This window comes from Chamaea fasciata, unplaced genomic scaffold, assembly GCF_029207755.1.
Source record: "Chamaea fasciata isolate MVZ Bird 193981 ecotype frontalis unplaced genomic scaffold, bChaFas1.0.hap1 SCAF_15, whole genome shotgun sequence".
Lineage (NCBI taxonomy): Eukaryota > Metazoa > Chordata > Aves > Passeriformes > Sylviidae > Chamaea > Chamaea fasciata.
The window spans coordinates 13,080,186-13,099,324 of record NW_027094100.1 but is presented as its reverse complement, the minus strand read 5'-3'; the positions used below and the strand labels follow the sequence as shown (position 1 = coordinate 13,099,324).

Sequence of the window (19,139 nt, the reverse complement as noted above, 5' to 3'; positions counted from 1 at the left end):
CGCACTCTTGGAAAGACATTTTTATTTATAACTCTCGTGGCAAAGCCAAGACACACAACACAGCCACACTCCAACAAAGCAAAGGGGAACAGCATGATCATCCCTCATCCCAGTGCTGCTCCATGCAGTGGCAGGGGGCAGAGGGGCAGCCAGAGGTGCCACTCTCTGTTCCCCTCACCCAGAGACCCTGCCAGGGCTGCGGCTCCTTGTGCTGCTCTGTTTTTTTGCCTGCCCGTGGTGGAAAAGCTTCATTTTTTTCTGCATAGATCTGCACCCAACTTAATGTTAGGGTTCTGCTTTTGATAGGTTAATCACCCACCTTACATCCCCGTTATTAGCATTTCCCTGAGCGGGTTGCCATGGTGCTCTGCGGTTTATCCTGCGCTGTTAGTTACTGAGATTTCCTAACAAATAACCTAAAATATCCTCCGCTGGTTTGTGGTTGCTGATCAACATGGAACCCCGACCTTGGGAGATGGGCAAAACTGCTTAGGCATCAGTTTGGTGACTCCAAGCTGCACGTCCACTGCTCCTCTCTGCCAGGTTCTGCTGGCACGCACAGCACAGACGGCCCTCCCCAAATGCTGGCCCTGGGGGCCAGCCCCAGACCCTCTGTGACCAGGGCAAGTGGCAGTAGGCTGGTGACAGTGTGTGCTGGGCCTGCTGATGTCCCCCTGCCCCTGCACCCCCCTTCCCTGGGGTGATGCAATGGCCGGGAGAAGCCCCCTCAGGCTGTCCAGACTGCGGGGAGGGGGGACAACGGGGTGGTGACCCCAGGGCAACACAGCCATGCTGGGAATGGAGACTGGGATGGGTTTGGGAACAGGGATGCAGATGGAGATGCGGTCACGGATGTAGTTGTGGATGGAGACGGGGACAGGGATGTGGATGGAGACAGGGACGCAGATGGGGATGGGATCACGGATGTGGATGCAGATGGGGACGAGCAATGAATGGGATGAGGATGGGAAACGGGGATGCGGATGGGAATGGGATAACGGATGTGGATGCAGATGGAGACAGGGACGGGGATATAGGGACGGAGATGCAGCGGCGCCGCGGCGGCTCCTGGCCCGGAGCTGGAGCCGGTGCCCACCGGGGCGGTGCCCGGCGGCGCGGGGCGGGCGGGCGGGCGGCCCCGCTCCCCCCGCTGCGGTCTCGGTTCCCATGGCGACACTTCCTGTGGGAGCCGAAAGCGGTAGTGTGTTAGTGCCGGGAGCGCCGGGCCGGGCCGGGCCGGGAGAGCCGCGCCGCCGGCCGGGGATGCTGCGGGGCCGCGGGCCGCGCCCGTAGCGCTCCGGGCCGGGCCGAGCCAGGGATGCAGGGCAAGGGCAAACTGCTGGTGGTCCACAACGGGCGCATGGTGAGTGCCCGGGGCGCCGGTCCCCATCCCCCGGGGCGCCGGTCCCCATCCCCCGGGGCTGCCCCGCCCGGCGGCGCGGCGTGGAGCTCGGTACCGGGCCGGCGGGTGATGTGTGCGATCGCGGACCGGGCGGGCGGGGGGTGTGGAGTGGATAACGGGCAGAAAGAGGGATGTATGGAGTCAGGAAACAGGCAGGAGGGTGTGGGGCTTCTGGGCAGGAAGGGCAGGATGGGAGTCCAAAGCAGGCGGAGTTGTAGAGGGTTTTTAAGGCAGGCAGCAGTATCTGGGGCTGGGTAGCAGGCAGGCAGGCACGTATGGGGCTGGGGTAGTGAGCAGCAGGGCTTGGACACCATTGTAAGTGGGGATGTGTGGCAGTGGGTAGTGGCCAAGCGGTGACGGATGGGGATGGGGTCCCAGGAGTCAGCAGTGCTGGTATCTGTGGGGATGGGGTCCCAGGAGTCAGCAGTGCTGGTGTCTGTGGGGATGGGGTCTCAGGAGTCAGCAGTGCTGGTGTCTGTGGGGATGGGGTCCCAGGAGTCAGCAGTGCTGGTGTCTGTGGGGATGGGGTCCCAGGAGTCAGCAGTGCTGGTGTCTGGGGGGATGGGGTCCCAGGAGTCAGCAGTGCTGGTGTCTGTGGGGATGGGGTCCCAGGAGTCAGCAGTGCTGGTGTCTGTGGGGATGGGGTCCCAGGAGTCAGCAGTGCTGGTGTCTGTGGGGCTGGGCGGCGCAGGCATGGCAGGGCTGTGTGCGTGTGGGCAGCAGGGATGGATGGGGAGGAGCAAGGCGCCGGCAAGACAGAGGGACGTGGGACCAGGATAAGAGACATGGCAGAGGAATGTGGGGTGGAGTAGTAGGGAAAGGCAGGGGTGGGACAATGGGCCTGGGATGGAGACAGTGTGTGGGGTAGGCAGAGGGGTGTGGAGCAGGGCCAGCTGGGTCGAGGGCATCACTCGAATGTGGGCACCACTTCAGTGGGGCCCCGAGCAGGTGATGAGAGACAGCTCCGTGCAGCGAGTGTAGGGCTGGGCTTCAGCTCCGGAGGCTCTGCCCACTCCCTGCTTGCTGTGGGTCCTTGGGTACTCCATCCCCAGGGCTGCTATCTGGGGTGGCCCAGCGGGTACTGCAGGACACCCTGTCCTGCTGTGCCCTGGGCTGGCCGCACCTGGTCCCTGCTTTTGGGCATCTGCTCTCCGGTAGCTCCAGGCTCCAAGGAAGGAGGGAACAGGCAGTTTGCCTGCCTGGGGCTGTGGTTGTCCTTCCTTCCCTCCCCTCCTCCCCTCCTCTTCCTGTGCTGTGGAGGCTGCTTCTCTCCTCCCTTCTTGTTTGGGGTGGCAGCGTTACATCTGATAGTATCTGCACTTTCCCAATTGCTGGCCTGCCCCTAGCCCATGGAGAGGTAGGAGAAAGGCTGTACCCCCTTTGTAACTCTCTCCACTCGCTGCCCTGCATTGGAAGTCCTGTGTCCTGCCTCTGCCAAAGGGCAGGTAACACCAGAGCAGTGTTTGTTCACCGCGTCTCTTGCTCTGGGCTCAGACTGGGCTTGCCCTGGTGCTGCTGCCACTCCACCAGGCCAGCAGGTGACATGTATCCCCTCACCTCTCTTCTTTCCACTCCCACAGGGCCCGGCCGTGTCGGATGGAGGTAAGGCTGCTCTTTGCCCTGGGACAGGAGGCCAGCATCATCTTCAGGGGAGGGAGAAGCCCACAGGCGGGCTGGTGCCAGGGGCAGAGAGCCAGCAGACAGTGAGGTCCTGTGTCAGCACAGGCTGTGCCATGGGCAGGTGGCAGGGCCCCCGCAGTGCAGGGCTGAACCCTCTGCCCAGGACTGGTCATGTCCCCCCATCCCTCCCACATGGCCCCTGGTGCCTGTCCCTCCTTTTGGCTGCTCAGCTGGCACTTTGGGGTGCTGGGGGCTTAGTGGCTTCCTGGGACAAGGAGAACCTGGGTACCAGCCAGCCCCAGATTCTCTGAGGGAGTCTGTCTGTCTGTCAGTCTGACTGTGCACTGGATATCTCAGATGGTTTATTTAACTGTCTTGGCCCCAGTTACTCGTGGTTTAGACCACCAGGAGGATAAGTACAGGGAGCCTGGCAAAGGAGCAGCCTGACACACCTCCTCTATTCCTGCCAGCTTTGCCAGGAGAGCATTGCTTCCATACCCTTACCTTCTCTTGCAAATGACCCCATGCTTCCAGCTGCACACCAGTCAAACCAGTTCCAAAGCTGGGGCTGCCCCTGGGAACTTCCATCTTTGTGAATACATGGTCACCCTGGGTTTCCCCGAAGTGGGGTTTCCTCAGGGCTGAGAGCTGGAAATGACACTTTCTGTGCCCTCCACATGCTGGGTTTGTCCCTCGTCATGGCCAGAGGAATAGAGAAAGTGGGTTCAGGCACCTCTGCCCATCTTCCAAGCTTCCCTCCACTCTGCTTTCCCTGCTGGCTGGGTGCCTTCCCCATGGCTGTCTTACCCCAGGAGATGAGTCAGAGGTGGAGTCATGGTGACACCCAGGGTGGGCACAACTGCCAACACTAGCAGGGAGAGCTGTCATGCCAGGAAGTGCCAGCTGTGGCATCCTGCTGCTCAATCCTCCAAGGATGTCACCGTGATATTCCCTCCCCAGCACTCACCAGGTCTGATCCAGATGGGGCAGATGGAGGGCTGCTGGTGCTGGGGGAGTGACACGGGGGGAGAGGGAGACAGCCAGAACTGACCCTTTCTCTCTCTCAGAGTTAAATGCCTCCCGGGCCCGTGGCAGCAACCACAGTGTGAACAGCCTGCCAGGCCCACCAGCCACGTGTGGATCCACACAGGGCTCTGTGGTCAGCTGGGCTGAATCCTTTGAGACGCTGCTGCAGGACCGTGTGGCTGTCACCTACTTCACTGTGAGTGTCACAGCCCAGAGCTCAGCTCCTGCTCCCATCCACTGTTGGACACCAACTGTCCCACAGCCACAGTGCCACCAGACCCAGCAGATCTCTCTGCCCTGCAGGAGTTCCTCAAGAAGGAGTTCAGTGCTGAAAACGTCTACTTTTGGCAGGCATGTGAGCGCTTCCAGCAGATCCCGGCCAGTGACACACAGCAGGTACCAGCTTTGTGCAGCTCTGGTCACACAGATGCTGGGAAGGATGTTGGCAGAGCTGTCCAGCCTGCATGTCCAGGGGTCCTGGCAGACCCCTTTTCTGGGGGCTGAGCAGGCTGGGGGCTCTTGCAGAAGGAATAAGGAGGTGGGTGTGATGTCCATCTGAAAAGCCACAGCTGGGACTGCCTGCCCCACAGAGCAGGGTGTGCTTCCCCAGCCCAGGACTGCCAGAGGGTGGAGAGTTTTTCTGAGGGGACAAACAAGACAAGGGCAGAGCTAGACAGGGGATCATGGGGACAGAGCCAGGTGGCTGCAGGGGATGGTTCCTCTCTCAGGTTGTATCTCTGTGGAGACACTGGTGTGTTGCGCCCAGAGCTTGGTCCTGGTGGCCAGGTATTGACCTGGTCCTGGGGCAGGTTGGTTCTTCAGAGCTCAGGTGTCTCTGTGGGATGAGAAGGCGGTCCCCTGGTGTGGTATAGAGGAGGGGGATGCTTGTCTCAGCCTGGCCTCCTGCCCCCTCAGCTGGCCCAGGAGGCACGGCGGATCTACGATGAGTTCCTCTCCAGCCACTCGGTCAGTCCTGTGAACATCGACAAGCAGGCCTGGATTGGGGAGGACATGCTGGCCACCCCCTCTCCAGACATGTTTCGCATCCAGCAGCTCCAGGTATGGGCAGCACCTGAGCTCTACCCACAGGATCGGGCTGTGGAACCACCCCACATGTCACCCAGCATCACTGCTGTCACCATGGGGCTGTGCCATGGGGCAGTGGCCGGAGCCTGTAGGTGTGCAGGGGTCTTAAGCACACACATCTTCCCTTTCCAGATCTTCAACCTGATGAAGTTTGACAGCTACACACGTTTTGTGAAATCCCCGCTCTACCAGGCCTGCCTGCAGGCAGAGAGCCAGGGGCAGCCCCTGCCTGACCTGCGGCCCCACTCCCGCAGCAGCAGCCCCCCTCCTGATCTCAGCAAGGTGAGTGAGGGGGAAAGGGGAATGGGGACATGTCCCCATGGTGCTGGGTCCCTTCCCTGCTGCTCAACCCCAGGCTGAGGACAGACAAGCAGTCAGGGGACCAGGGAAAGGGAAGGGGGAACCTCAGGCATTGCCATGTTGAGATGCTGCTCAATTCTCCCCAGAAGTCGAAGCTGAAGCTGGGCAAGTCCCTGCCACTGGGCGTGGAGACAGCGGGCAGTGGCGCCAACCGCAGCCCTCGCCGGTCCTTCAGGAAGGGAGAGCGGCGGGAGCCGTCCTGGGCAGGTGGGTGCTGTGCTGAGCAGGACAGAGGGGCCACGCCACCCTGAGGGGTGTGCTCGTCCTCACCACCGTCCCTCTGTCTGTCCTAGAGGGGGGAGAAGGCGGCAGGAGTGCCATGCTGTGGAGGGAATCCCAGGGCTCACTCAACTCCTCAGCCAGCCTGGACCTGGGCTTCTTGTCCTCGGCCAGCACAGCTGCCAGCCCCTGGACAGAGGTGAGTCGGCACCACGCCAATCCCATGGCACCACGCTGCCACTGGCTGGGCTCATCCTGCCTCATCCCTCCCTCAGGGCCAACAGAAGAGCCTGGGGGGCAGTGAGGCAGAGCTGCCAGCCAAACCCATGAAGTATTGCTGCGTGTACCTGCCCGACGGCACGGCCTCGCTGGCCTCTGTCCGGCCCGGCCACTCCATCCGGGACATGCTGGCAGGGATCTGTGAGAAACGTGGCCTCAGCCTCCCCGACATCAAGGTCTACATGGTGGGGAATGAGCAGGTAGGGCACGCAGAGGGGAGCAGGGTTTCTGCCAGCCAAACCAGCCCTGTGCTGGAGCCACGTGCCACTCTGCTGGCTCTCTCCTGATGGTTTGTCTCTTGCAGAAGGCCTTGGTGCTGGACCAGGAGTGCTCCGTGTTGGCAGACCAGGAGGTGAAGCTGGAGAACAGGATAAGCTTTGAGTGAGTGGGAGCTTTGGGGCTGATGTGCCTCAAACCCAGTCCCCCAGGCAGTCCCGAGTGCTGCTCCTGCCTGCAACAACCTCTTCTTCCCCTCTGCAGCCTGGAAATCTCCTCCCTCAACAAGACCATCCGCATCTCAGCCAAGTCCACCAAGCGCATCCGGGAAGCGCTGCAGCCCATGCTGGGGAAGTACGGCGTGAGCGTGGAGCAGGCGCGGCTGCGGAGGGTGAGGCTCAGCCCTGGGCAGGCATGGCCAGCCCCTGTGGTTTGGGGGGAGCCCTGGGTTTGGGGGCTCGGGCCAGGAGCTGCTGGCTGTAAGTAGGTGCTGGGGGCAGCCTGTGGGCTCCTAGAATCACTGGTTTTGGGATGGGCCGTGACACGCCACTGTGTGCTGGGAGGGACCGCTGGGTGTTGCCTGTGCTGGCCCAGTGGGGTCTGGCCAAGCAGGTCCTCAGCTGGCTGCCTTTCCCATGCCATAGTAAGTGTGACACTGGCTGCCGTTCCTGTTGCAGCAAGGTGAGCCAGCCACCCTGGACTTGGAGAAGCTGGTCAGCACAGTGTCTGCTCAGAAACTTGTCTTGGAAACACCAGCAGGTAAAGTGTCCTCCCTCCCAAACCATGTCCCCTCAAGCCGCATCACCCTGAAGAGCACTCACAGGGTCAGGCTGTTTTCTGCTGGCCATGGCTCCTGCTCTCTGGGACAGGGTCTATCCTGTCACTGGCTGGGCCAGGACCAGGATGCTGGAATGGGGCACTTGAGCATCACTTTCCTTGCAGACGTGCGAGCGATGGGGAGCACTGAGGCTGCGGCTGCCCCCTCTCTGCTCTGGAGTGAGGTGAGCATAAAATCCCACCAGCCCTGGTCAGAGATGCCCTCACAGCTGCTGTCATGGTCCACTGAGCCCTGCTGTGGCCCTAGCACTTGCCACGGGGCTGGGCAGTGGGTGCCAAGGCAGGAGCCAGCCTTGGTAGGGTGATGGGGACACGGCCCAGGGGAGCACAGCCTCCTTGCCCCCTGGCTGAGGCCTGGGCTGCTCATTGCAGGAGGGAAGCCCAACAGGAGCAGAGCCCGACACACGGTGGGAGGTGCCCTCCTCCTTCTCCAGGCCACAGTCTTCAGCTGCCATGAACCTCAACCGCCGCACCTACGACCTGGAAGGTGAGACCTGGCATGTCTGAATCCTGAGGGGTTGGGGCAAAACACAGGCCAAGGGATGCAGAGCCCCTGGTGTGCTGGGGATGGGTGCAGGGTCCCATGAAGCTGGGAATGGGCTATGGGGTCTGGCAGGGAGCAGGGAGAAGGTGCAGATGCTGCGCTTGGGACACGTTCAGGGTCATATCAGGTGGAGAGGGCAGCCGAGGTGCTAGGACAAAGCCCCAGTGCCTGGCTCAGGTGCATGATCTGCATTTCCCCAGGGCTGGTGGAGCTGCTGAACCGTGCCCAGAGCTGCCGGGCCAACGACCAGCGTGGGCTGCTCTCTAAGGAGGACCTGGTCCTGCCTGACTTCCTCCAGCTCCCCGTGCGGGACGACAGTGCCTCTGAGGGGTCGGATCAGCCCAGTGCCCCTCAGGCTGGCTCCAAGGGAAGCAGCTGCCCTCGGGAAGAGCCTGCACTGGCTCAGCCTTCGTTTGACCACAAGCTCTGATGAGTCCTGCTGCACGTCCACACCCAGCGCGTGGCACCCCCAGGCCATGCCGGGGTTCAAGAGGGGCCCAACAGCCCCTGCCCTGCACCGCTGACACTGCCCGGACTGCAGATCCATCCACGTCCTGTCCCAAACTGTTGTGTCGTGTCGCTGTGAGTGCCTGAGCAGCTGCCATGCCCCTCTGTGGGGCCACATCCCGGTGCACATCAAGGGAGTCCTGTACATAGTTTGAACCCTCGTTGCAAAGCACTTTGTAACATCCCGTGCATGCCTGGCACTGTCCTGCCCAGTGCCTCTGCCTGCAGCAGAGCTGCCTGCCCAGCACATCCTGCCTGTGCTGAGCTGACACAGCCCCACTCACTGTTTGGGTGGGGAAAGCTCCCTTCCAATTGAAAGGAGTGCAGGATAAGCAGGGTGGGTGGGGAGGAAAGGCAGGCTCCAGTCCTGAACTCTAGTGCTGTGGGCAGGCAGGGTCAGGAGAACATGTGCCTGGAGCTCAGAGCCAGATCCAGTCCCTGGCCCCGTGGGAACAGGACTGCCCTGTTGTTGATTTGCAAGTCCACCCTTCCTGGTGAGGGTGAGCAGGGCCCTGCCAGGCTGTGCCCCGGGCAGGTTGTTATGTCTGCATTGCGTGAGCGTGGCCTGATCCTGCCACAGCAGCACTGCTTGGAGCAGGGCACATGGTTCCTGCCCCGGGCAGACAGAGGCAGAGCCAGCAGATGGTGCCAAGAAAGCCTTCCTCCTCCCCGCCGGAGATCCTGCGTGGGCGGCTGCTGAGGGACACGCAGGAGCAAATCCCCATATCCCCCATGCCCCATCCCCACTGGGGCTGTGGGTGCTCAGCCTTCCAGGACAGCTCTGCTTGGTGCCAGAAGAATGCAGCACCCATGGGTGCTGAGTGCCTCAGACTCTGGTGTGCAGGTTCCCAGTGTGTGCCCAGCCTGTCATTCCTGCCAGTGGCTGTGCTGGGCTGTAGCCTTGAGCCTCGATCTGCCAGTCCTGCCTGTGTGCTGCTGGTCCCCGTGCCCAGCAGCCCGGTGTCCCCAGAGGTCCCAGACAGAATCTGTGATGGAGGCATTCCCTCAACAGCAGCCAGGAGATCCCTCCACAGTCCATACATGCCAGAGCCCTTCCTGGCTGTGCCTTGGGTAACCACTCCATCACCACTGCCTGGCCAGAGGCAGAGGGGTGGCCCAGGGCCCCCAGGCTTGCCCAGAGATGGGGGCATGTCCACCCAGCCCTATGCTGTCACAGCCAGCTGCAGCCCTGTGGCCTTAGTCAGAGCCTCACTGTGTCTCTGTGATGCTGCTCAGTTCTGTCTGTGGTGTGGAACCAGGGGAAATAAAGAGCATTGCCTGGATGTGCCTTTCTTTCCTTCATCATCAAGGCCAGATGATGTTTTTCCCAGCAGCAATGTCCCTTCAACCCCCCTCTCCCCCATGGAGCCTTCCTAGGGCCCTTGGCTCCAGTGCCACCCTGACTGGCAGCAAGGGGCAGTGCCAGGAGCTTGTTTTCCCGGCACTGCTGACGGAGTAGGGGAAGCTGCAGGGCCGGCATGGCCAAGGACTTCAGCCCCGACCCTGTCAATGAGTGACAGCCAGAGCTGCCAGGGCCTCACTGGGTTAATGATTGTGGGGGCAGCTGGCCAAGAGCCCCTGGGCACGGGGCAAGTGCGGACACCAGCCTCCCACACACCCCCAGACAGAAGGGTCCCCAGGCCCTGCAGAGGCAGGACTTGTCCCCTGCTGTGGCACCTCCTGGGCATTCACCTCCATCAGTCTGTGACTCAGTGGACGTGGCTCAGTGACGCTCCAGCAGTGGCACAGGTGTCCCCGGGCTGTCCTGAGTGCCCTGGACTACCCAAGGGATCTTCCCTTGTTCTGCCCATACATTTGCACCTGGCTTGTCATGGTGATGGGTTCTGGCAGTGCTTAATCCTGGGGAAATGGGAATGTGGCAACTGAACACCTCTTTGCGCCCACTCCCACAGGCACAGGGCTGGAGCAGCCTTTGGCCACTGTCTCTCCCCTGGACAGTTGTGGACATAAGTTTGCTTGGTGTCCTGTGGGTGGATGGAAACTTGGCTGGAGGTGTGTAGGCAGCAGGTAATGATAAACAGGGCTGAGGAGGTGGTGACAGCAGCGCTGGCCTCGGTCCTCTCCTCCCCACTGATTGCACATGCTGGGGAGATGTGGTGCCAGGGAGATGCAGGCTCTGCCCCACACAGCCCTCTCAGCACTGCTGGCTGCCCCACACTGAGCTGCTGGCACAGACAGAGCCTGGCTGCATGCCACCATATCCACCAGTAGCAGGACATGAGGATCACCCTGGTGTTGGCATCACCCATCTCCAATGTCCTGGGAGTGAGGACATTGTGCCCTGGGCAGAGCTGTGGGCACAATGAGGATACATCACCTCATGGCTGATGCTATGATGACAGAGGATGCTGGATATGTACATGGCCTCACCCCCAGTTTGTGATGCCCCAGCAGCGCCAGCACCAAGCCCTTCTCCTCCTCCTCCTCATCTTCCTCTCGTGCAGTGGATGAACCACTTGGTACTAGATGATGGAGAGCTGAGCTTTCTCCAGCATCACCTCTCGGGGCACTGTGCTCCAGCAGTACCCCGGCTCTGCTCATCACCGCAGCGGCTGCAGCTCCTCCAGACCCCGGGCCGGCGGGGCGGGGGCGCCGGGGGCGCGGTACCCCGGGGGCACGTGCCTCATCCTGCCCCGGGGCCGCAGCTGACAGCAGGATGCGGCGGAGGTTACCCATTAACTGGAGGAATTTCTGGGGAGGAGATGAGCAGCGAGAGGAGGTGAGGGGCAACACGGGGCTCCTTAGACTTTGCTCTTGGCGTGTGTATAAAGGGCTGTGGTGCCCCACAGGCCACTTCACTGGAGGGACGCGTGGATGTGGCATGTGGAAGTGGCACTGCCCTGAGCATCCGGCCAGCCCCAGGTGAGCTGGGCCCTGGGCAGGAGGAGTCCCAGGAGTGCCTACCCTTTGGGAGCTTGCTGGGGTGGCACAGCAGCAGCTGGTGGTCCAGGGGACCAACAGACAATGGGACGGTGTTCCTCAGTGGTGCCAGCGCGGCAGGGATTCGGGCGGACGTGGCAGTTGGTGCAGCACAGCTGTGGTGACACGCGGCCACCTCTGCTCAGCCTCAGCAGGAGCGATGCTGCCCTACCGGACGGAGAGTCCAGTCCTGCCCAGTCGCTGCCCAGTGCAAGCAGGAAGGATTGTGCCCGGACCACAGTTTGCCTACTGCCCCAGCCCCCCAGGTAGGTGCCCCCAGCCCTCCTTCTCCTCATCCTCCTCTTCCTCACCTGGCTCAGCTCTGCTTCTGGTCAGACCCTGGTCCAGGCAGTGCTGGGCTCTCCTCTGTAAGGACAGGGCTGTAACGTAGGTGCCCTCTCCCCCCAGCTCTGCACCGGCTGCCGGGTGCCCACAGCTGTGCCTTCACCGTCAGCGCTGTGCCCTGCCCTGACCATGGCTTCTCCTGCCCCGGCTCCCCGGGGCACCTGCGCGAGGGCCGGGAGCGGGACACCCTGTCCTGGCCGGGGCACTGCCTGGGCTTGGATGAACTGCAGAGGCCAGGTGAAACCCTACCGGTGATGGGGGTCTCACAGCACCTGGGCAACACCCCAGAGATCTGACAGAGGCACCTGGGGCACTTGGGGTGCCAGGATTATGGGGTGGCAGGATGGGAGGGGAGTGCTGGTGGAGAGACCCTCAGTGTCCTGGGATGACATGGGAAGAGCTGAGGGACAATGAGGCAGCTGGCACAAGACACTACAGGATGGGAAGAGATGGAGGGGACCCTGGGACAGGTGGCATAGCTAGGGACGAAAGCCCTGTGCTGCCAGGAGCCATGAGAGTGGCATAAGGCTGTAGGAGCCTGGGGAGCCAAGGCCATGCCATAGCAGGATTTTAACACTCTCTCTTGTCTTGCACAGTGCTCGGGTGCTGGGCCAGGGTCCAGTCCTTCTGTGTCTCCCTTCTAAAGGTGCCCCTGATGTTTGGGTTCCTGTACCTCTTTGTGTGCTCTCTGGACGTGCTCAGCTCTGCCTTCCAGCTGGCTGGAGGTAGTAAGGTGGCAGGGATGCCTGGGAAGCTGGTGGCACTGGCAGTGCCAGCAGCCTACGCTCACATTCTCTTATAGGCAAGGTGGCAGGGGACATCTTCAAGGACAACGCCATCCTCTCCAATCCAGTGGCTGGGTTGGTGGTGGGCATCCTGGTGACTGTGCTGGTGCAGAGCTCCTCCACCTCCACCTCCATCGTTGTCAGCATGGTCTCCTCAGGGTGTAAGTTTGCCCATGAGGCTCCTGGGAACCTGAAGCTGAGGGAGAGGATGGCTGGAAGGATGGGGTCACCCTGAGCCAGACCCTGAGCTAGCAGGTCTCTCTGCCCCCAGTGCTGGAGGTGCGCTCTGCCATCCCCATCATCATGGGCTCCAACATCGGCACCTCGGTCACCAATACCATAGTGGCCCTCATGCAGGCTGGTGACCGCAGTGAGTTCAAACGGTGAGAGCTGGATGGGTCAGAGGACATTTCTGGGGCTGGGGGCTGCTCCTCAGGACCACCTCACACCAACGGGCTCCTTCATTCTGCACAGGGCCTTCGCTGGCGCCACGGTGCACGACTGCTTCAACTGGCTGTCAGTGCTGGTGCTGCTGCCACTGGAGGTGGTGAGTGGGTACCTGCACCATGTCACCCGCCTGGTTGTGGCCACCTTCAATATCCGCAGTGGGAAAGATGCCCCCAACCTGCTGAAGATCATCACAGAGCCCTTCACCAAGCTCATCATCCAGGTCTCCTCAGCTGCTTTGTTTGTCAGTGCAGTATGCCCCAGGCTGGTGGTGATGTCCCCAGCACTGGTGTCCCTTTGATGGAGGTTGTATCCAAGTGTCCCCAGGCTGGCAGTGGTGTCCCCATGCCAGTGAAGATGTCCCCAGCCTGTGGGTGCTGTTAGCCCCCAGGTGCCCTCTCCGACACATGTGTTGTTGCAGCTGGACAAGTCTGTGATCACGGGCATCGCGACAGGGGACGAGAGCCTGCGCAACCGGAGCCTCATCCGTGTCTGGTGTGGCACTGCATCCCCACAGGTGAGGGGCCCATGGCCCTGCTGGGGCCACCAAACAATCCCACGGAGGATGGGTAGTGGCAAGGGTTGGCTGAGGATGCTGTGGAGCCAGCTGTAGCCAACCTTCTCCCCGCAGGTGGCCACCCCAAACTGCACATCCCCTGGTCACTGCAGCACTAAGGGCATCGAGGTCCTCCACAATGTCACCAGGCAGAAGTGTGAGTAGGTGTGGAGAGCTTGGGCAGGGCTGGGGCACAGGGCATGGGGCTGGGGAGGTGCAAGTGGGGCTGGGGGTTGTACACGTGATGGAAAAGTGCTGGAGTCATGATGTGGGGCAGGGCTGGGAGACATTGTGCCGGGGTCCAGGTGTGGGGCTGTCTGTGGGGGCAAGTTTGTGAGCAGGGCCGGGCCAGCCCCAGCCCCTTGCCCAGTCATGCTGTGGGGCAGGTAAGCACCTCTTCACCGACACACCACTGCCTGACCTGGCCGTGGGGCTGGTGCTGCTGGCCGGGTCCCTTGTCGTGCTCTGCACCTGCCTCATCCTCCTGGTCAAACTCCTCAACTCCCTGCTCAAGGGGCAGGTGGCCAAAGCCATCCAGAAGGTCATCAACACTGGTGAGTAGGATGGGGACCACATGCCACACGGCCACCCATTCCCATCTCCACCTGCCATCCTCAGTCCCTGGCTGCCCCTGACCCCCAACCCTGATGTGTCCATGCCCATGTCCCTGTTTGTGTCCATGTCCGTGCCCATGCCGTGGCAGACCTCCCCCACCCGCTCAGCTGGCTCACTGGGTACTTCGCCATGGTGGTGGGTGCTGGGATGACCTTCGTGGTGCAGAGCAGCTCTGTCTTCACATCGGCCATCACACCCCTGATCGGTGAGTCCCAGCAATTCCTTATTCCCTGCCATGTGCCATCCCCTGGCCTGTGGGTACTAAAGCACTCAGGGGGACAGAATGAGCTGTGCCTCCTTGGGAGAGCATGGGGATGGCACTGCCAGGAGTGATGGGATGGATGGGGTGCCTCTCACACAGGCCTGGGCGTGATCAGCATTGAGCGTGCCTATCCACTGACCCTGGGGTCAAACATTGGCACCACCACCACTGCCATCCTGGCTGCCCTGGCCAGCCCGGGGGACAAGCTGGCCAGCTCCTTCCAGGTACAGTCAGCCCAGGGCTGGATGGGGTCACGGGGCAGGGCAGGGGCTGGGGGAAGCCCATGTGCCCAGCCTGATGGAAATGCCATCCTTGCAGATTGCTCTGTGCCACTTCTTCTTCAACATCTCGGGCATCCTGCTGTGGTACCCGCTGCCCTTCACCCGCCTGCCCATCCGCATGGCCAAGGCGCTGGGCGAGCGCACGGCCAAGTACCGCTGGTTTGCCGTGCTGTACCTCATCACCTGCTTCCTCCTGCTGCCCTCCCTCATCTTCGGCATCTCCATGGCAGGCTGGCAGGTGCTGGTGGGGGTGGGCGCGCCATTCCTCGGCCTCCTCTTCTTCGTGGGGCTGGTGAACGCGCTGCAGGCACACAGCCCCGGGCGCCTGCCCAAGTGGCTGCAGACCTGGGACTTCCTCCCCGCCTGGATGCACTCGCTGCAGCCCCTGGACCGCGTCATCACCCAGGCCACCCTGTGCTGCACCGACCGCTGCCGCAGCCCCGAGGGCTGGGGGGAGCATGAGGGCGTGTCCCGCGACAAGACCAGCCTGGGGCTGGGCAACAACGCCATCTCCTACCCCGAGGATATGCCCAGCCCCACCATGCTGGTGGGCTCCCCTCGCCAGCTCCGGCACGGTGCCACGCGGCTGTAGCTGGCAATGCACACCCAGGCTGCTGCTCCTGTGGCTGCTGGTGCCCACCATCCCTGCTCAGCTGGTGTCTAATAAAGGGAGAGCACCCACGTGTGTCTCTTTGCCCCGTGTGTCTCTTTTGGTTCTCCCTCTGCAAACCCTGCTGTCACAGGTACCCACACCCACCATGCTCCCCATTTCCCCACACACCACCACTGCTCAGCCCAGCTGGTGCTGGGTACACACCAAACACTCACCTCCTGCTCTGGGGCACATGGTGATGATGCCAGAGGTCTGTAGCCACCTGTACTGAGCAGTCACAGGCAGCATCTTCTTCCCCCGGCCCCGTCCCTGAAGGGCTGAGCTGGCAGGGTCCATGGTGCCCCACTGTGTGCCACCGCGGCATATCAGTGAGTGAGGCACAGCACGGGGCAGCTACGCACGGTCTGCCTGATCCTGGGATCAGCAGGATGATGACTCGGAATGGTTGGGGCACTGCCCCCTGCACCGCCAGGCACCCTCGCACGCGTGGCTGGTGCCCTCCTGCCATGGTGACCTTGAAGAGAGCCCTTTAAGTGGCAATAACAGCTTCTCCCACTGCCCACAGATGTTTGGGTTCCTGCCAGTGATATCGGCCCACCCTTCCCTCCCTCCCTCCCTCCCTCTCTCCTTCCCGCCCGCCCTCCTCCGGACTGGGACCAGCAGAGCCAGCAGCGCTGCCGTGGGAGCCTCTCTGTGTTCCCAGCACTGCCGCTGTCCCGCATGCCCAGCCGGGCAACCACTGAGCCAGGACGACCTCGCCACCAGACCGGGTCAGTGCAGGAGTGGCGGCAGCCGGGAGAACCCCCCGGGGACTCAGCGATGCTGGGACTGCGCCCACAGCCGCTTGGGGACCGGTGAGCAGGGTGGGGGAAAGCCCCATGGGGCTTCATCTGCTTGAGGGGCCGGGCCAGCATGGAGCCAGCCAGCGCCCTTCCCAACACCTCCGGTAACGGCAGCGGCGCCGGCAGCGCCCCGCACTCACCCGCAGCCACGGGGCTCATCTTGCTGGCCGCCCTGTCTGTCCTGCTGGCCACACTGGTGGGCAATGCCCTGGTGGTGGTGGCCATCTCCACCAGCCGGGCTCTGCAAGCCCCACAGAACCTCTTCCTCGTGTCCCTGGCCTCAGCAGACATCCTGGTGGCCGTCCTCGTCCTGCCCTTCTCGCTGGCCAACGAGGTGATGGGCTACTGGTACTTTGGTGGGCTGTGGTGCAGCCTGTACCTGGCGCTGGACGTGCTGCTCTGCACCGCGTCCATCGGGCACCTCTGTGCCATCAGCCTCGACCGCTACTGGGCCGTCACACGGGCGGCACGGCTCAACCTGCGCCGCAGCCCGCGGAGGGTGAAGGGCATGATCGGGGCGGTCTGGGCGGCGGCGGCCCTGGTGGCACTGCCACCGCTCCTGCGGCCGCGGCCGGGCGGGCGGGAGTGCCAGCTGAGCCAGGAGACCTGGTACGTGCTGGCCTCCTGCGCCGCCTCCTTCTTCGTCCCCTGCCTCGTCATGGTCGCCGTCTACTGTCGCATCTACCGCCTGACTGCCCGGCGGACGGCCGCCCTGCTTGCTGCCCGCTCCCCGCGCCCCGCCAGCGGTGACGGAAAGGTGACAGGCGTCGGGATGCCGGGATGGCGGCGCCGGAGCCAGCACCAGAGCGTGTTGCTGTGCCGCCGCCGGCTGGTGCGGGCGAGGGAGCGGCGCTTCACCGTCGTGCTGGCTGTGGTGATGGGGGCCTTCGTGCTGTGCTGGTTCCCCTTCTTCTTCACCTACAGCCTGGGGGCTCTCTGTGGGCAGGGCTGCCACGTCTCCAAGCCCCTCTTCAACTTTTTCTTCTGGATCGGCTACTGCAACAGCAGCATCAACCCCCTCATCTACACCCTCTTCAACCGGGACTTCCGTGTTGCCTTCCGCCGGCTCCTCGCCGTCCCCCACCGGCACCACCCTTAGGGACCCACTGGGACATCGGGGACATGGTCCCCAGTCCTGCTCAGCATTCACAGCACCTGGCCCCACCACAGACCCTGGATGGCAGTGCCAGTGCGCAGTTCGAGGTGCTTCTGGAAATGCAGGATTGAATAAAATGAGACCAAAGCCTCTGCCTGGGGCTAGTGTCTGCCTCCAGGGAGCCCAGAAAGTGGCACCAACTGCCAGCACATTTTGTCACTTGCATCACCGCACACGTATGCTTTGCAGCAAGTGGTGACAATGTGCTGTGGCAGCTCCAGTGAGTATCAGCCCTCCCCACTCTCAGCTAAATGTCTGTGTCCCTCAGCTCCCTCTTGTGCAGGGGATGGACCCCAAGGCTGCTGTGAGGTGACAAAACCCTCCACATGGCAGCATCACCAGCTCTGGGCTGAGCTGGCTGAGCCACCACAGCAGCCCAGTCTGAGTCCTGTGACTCTCTGCCAGGGTTGTCCCCTCTGGAAACATGCCAGCTGTGCTATGTCATGGGGGCTCTGTGAGGGCACACACATACCCACAGTGGGGTACAAGGGTTGCAGGTCTGGTGTGGAACACCCCACATCCCGCTCGGGGGCTGTACTGGGATCTTGCTGCAGGAGGGAAAGCAGGAATGATATCCCGGCGCCGGAAAGGCCGTTCTCCCTTGGGAGAGTGTCAGAGATGGGATCGCATGGGAACAGGCTGCGGCACAGCCTGACGTGCAAGAGGCCACAGAGGCAGCTGTGGGGCGAAGACCTGGGGGCAATCACATCCCCCTTGGGGGGCAGAAGCCGCCCCACACCCACTCTGCCTGGCTGCCTGCCTCGCTCTGCACAGACACGCGGGGGTCAGGGGCTGCTCCACTTCTTCAGCTTTGCTGCTCAAAATAGAAAATCTCAAAACATTGGACTTTCTCTGGGCTAAAAACAGCTGCTGGCGCCTGGGAGCTGGAGCCCAAGGAACACTGGCCTCTGCCGGCCCCCCAGCCACCATCAGGGTGGGTGCAGCTCAGCTGGGGTCTGGGGGCGCTGGTTGGGATGGGGGCTGGATGGGATGGGGGTATTTGCAGCAGTGAGGATCCCTGGGCCATCACTGAGCTTGCCGACCCCATGTGGGGAGGCTCATGGTGTGAGCTTTGGAGTCAGCAGAGGTTCCCAGTGGAATCGGCTTGGGATGGGTCCCAGTGCTGACTCCCGGAGGCGTCTGGTCCCCGTGGCTGGAGCTGCACGGGCACTGCCTGCGGAAGGAGCTGCCCTATCGCTGCTGCCCAGCTTCCCCTCCCGAGGCCGCCATTCTTCTCACAACTAAACAACATTATGCTTCTAAAAATACTCAGATGAGGGCAGCTAGCTGGCCAGGCCAGCTCTCCAGGGGGACATTAGCCCTGTGGCAGCACCCCAGGGCCCCACAGTGCCCTGGCCAAGCACCCTGGGTGCCAGCCAGGGTACCAGGCACTGTCTGTCCTTCTGGGTATGAGCACACAGCTCCAGGAGGCTGCAGGGCAGGAGGGGACAGGGGCCAGCTAGAGTTGGGCACACAGGGTCCCGCCTGCTTGAGCAAGGCAACACCAGCACATCGGGGCAAAATCCGAGTCAGCAAAGGGAGATTCAAACTGATGTCTGAAACATCAAATCCTGAGGGTTGGACTTGATGTTTCTCCCTCTCCAGCCGTGTCATGCCCTCCACAGAGCTAAAAAGCAGAGTGGCAGCTCCACCGCTTGAGCTGATGCTGGATCTGTTGGGGGCATCAGGATCCTCTGAACACTGGTGCTGCTCCAGCAGCCTCCCACTGTTCATGACTCTTGTTAGTGATGGGAATGGTGGTCCAAAATGCCAGGTGGGAGGAAACAGAAAATAGCAACACAAGGGTTAATGCTGGAAATGGATGGAAACAGAGTCATCTCATTTTAAGTTCAAAATAAACATGTGCCAGCTTTGGAAGGAAAGCAGCTCTAAAAGAGGAGTTCTCACAGCATGAGCTCATCCCTCCAGGCAGAGTGAAAGAGAGATTACCCCCAAGGTGTGGCAGGGCAAAGCATCCTCCTCCTCCTCCTCGTTTTAATCGCTGCAGATTCGTACCCTGAAGATGTGACACCTGATTTCCATTGGATGCTGAAGGGCACAGCGGCCACTGGCAGTACCAACTGCATGGACAGTGAGTGCTTGGAGTAATTTGTGTTATTATCATCCTCACTACAGCCTGAGGACAGGAACCCTTCTCCCCTGCCCAGGCTGTCACTGATAGACACCAGTCGAGGGACCTG

The 19,139-nt window shown here is 62.0% G+C and overlaps 3 protein-coding genes across 3 annotated transcripts; all 3 read left to right on the top strand.

The window, feature by feature from the left end:
- Nucleotides 1-1,167: 1,167 nt before the first annotated feature.
- RGS14 (regulator of G protein signaling 14) lies at nt 1,168-9,373 on the top strand. Its single transcript, XM_066197248.1, is given in 16 exon segments — nt 1,168-1,209; nt 1,211-1,363; nt 2,983-3,004; nt 4,090-4,244; nt 4,352-4,444; nt 4,964-5,107; nt 5,267-5,416; nt 5,581-5,701; nt 5,788-5,912; nt 5,989-6,192; nt 6,297-6,373; nt 6,473-6,599; nt 6,886-6,967; nt 7,151-7,209; nt 7,418-7,532; nt 7,790-9,373. Coding segments are annotated over 16 exon segments (1,899 nt in total). The 3' UTR covers nt 8,020-9,373.
- Nucleotides 9,374-10,909: 1,536 nt separating this feature from the next.
- Nucleotides 10,910-15,012, top strand: SLC34A1 (solute carrier family 34 member 1). Its single transcript, XM_066196962.1, has 13 exons — nt 10,910-10,979; nt 11,183-11,302; nt 11,445-11,618; nt 11,978-12,106; nt 12,184-12,327; nt 12,438-12,549; nt 12,641-12,836; nt 13,035-13,130; nt 13,245-13,326; nt 13,556-13,723; nt 13,873-13,989; nt 14,146-14,270; nt 14,365-15,012. Exons 2-13 carry the CDS (start codon nt 11,197-11,199, stop codon nt 14,917-14,919), a joined length of 2,004 nt encoding a protein of 667 aa, XP_066053059.1. The 5' UTR covers nt 10,910-10,979; nt 11,183-11,196; the 3' UTR covers nt 14,920-15,012.
- Nucleotides 15,013-15,599: 587 nt separating this feature from the next.
- LOC136297537 (alpha-2Db adrenergic receptor-like) lies at nt 15,600-17,030 on the top strand. The gene has a single exon (XM_066197483.1). The coding sequence runs from the start codon at nt 15,853-15,855 to the stop codon at nt 16,879-16,881; it is 1,029 nt and encodes a 342-aa protein (XP_066053580.1). The 5' UTR covers nt 15,600-15,852; the 3' UTR covers nt 16,882-17,030.
- Nucleotides 17,031-19,139: the final 2,109 nt, after the last annotated feature.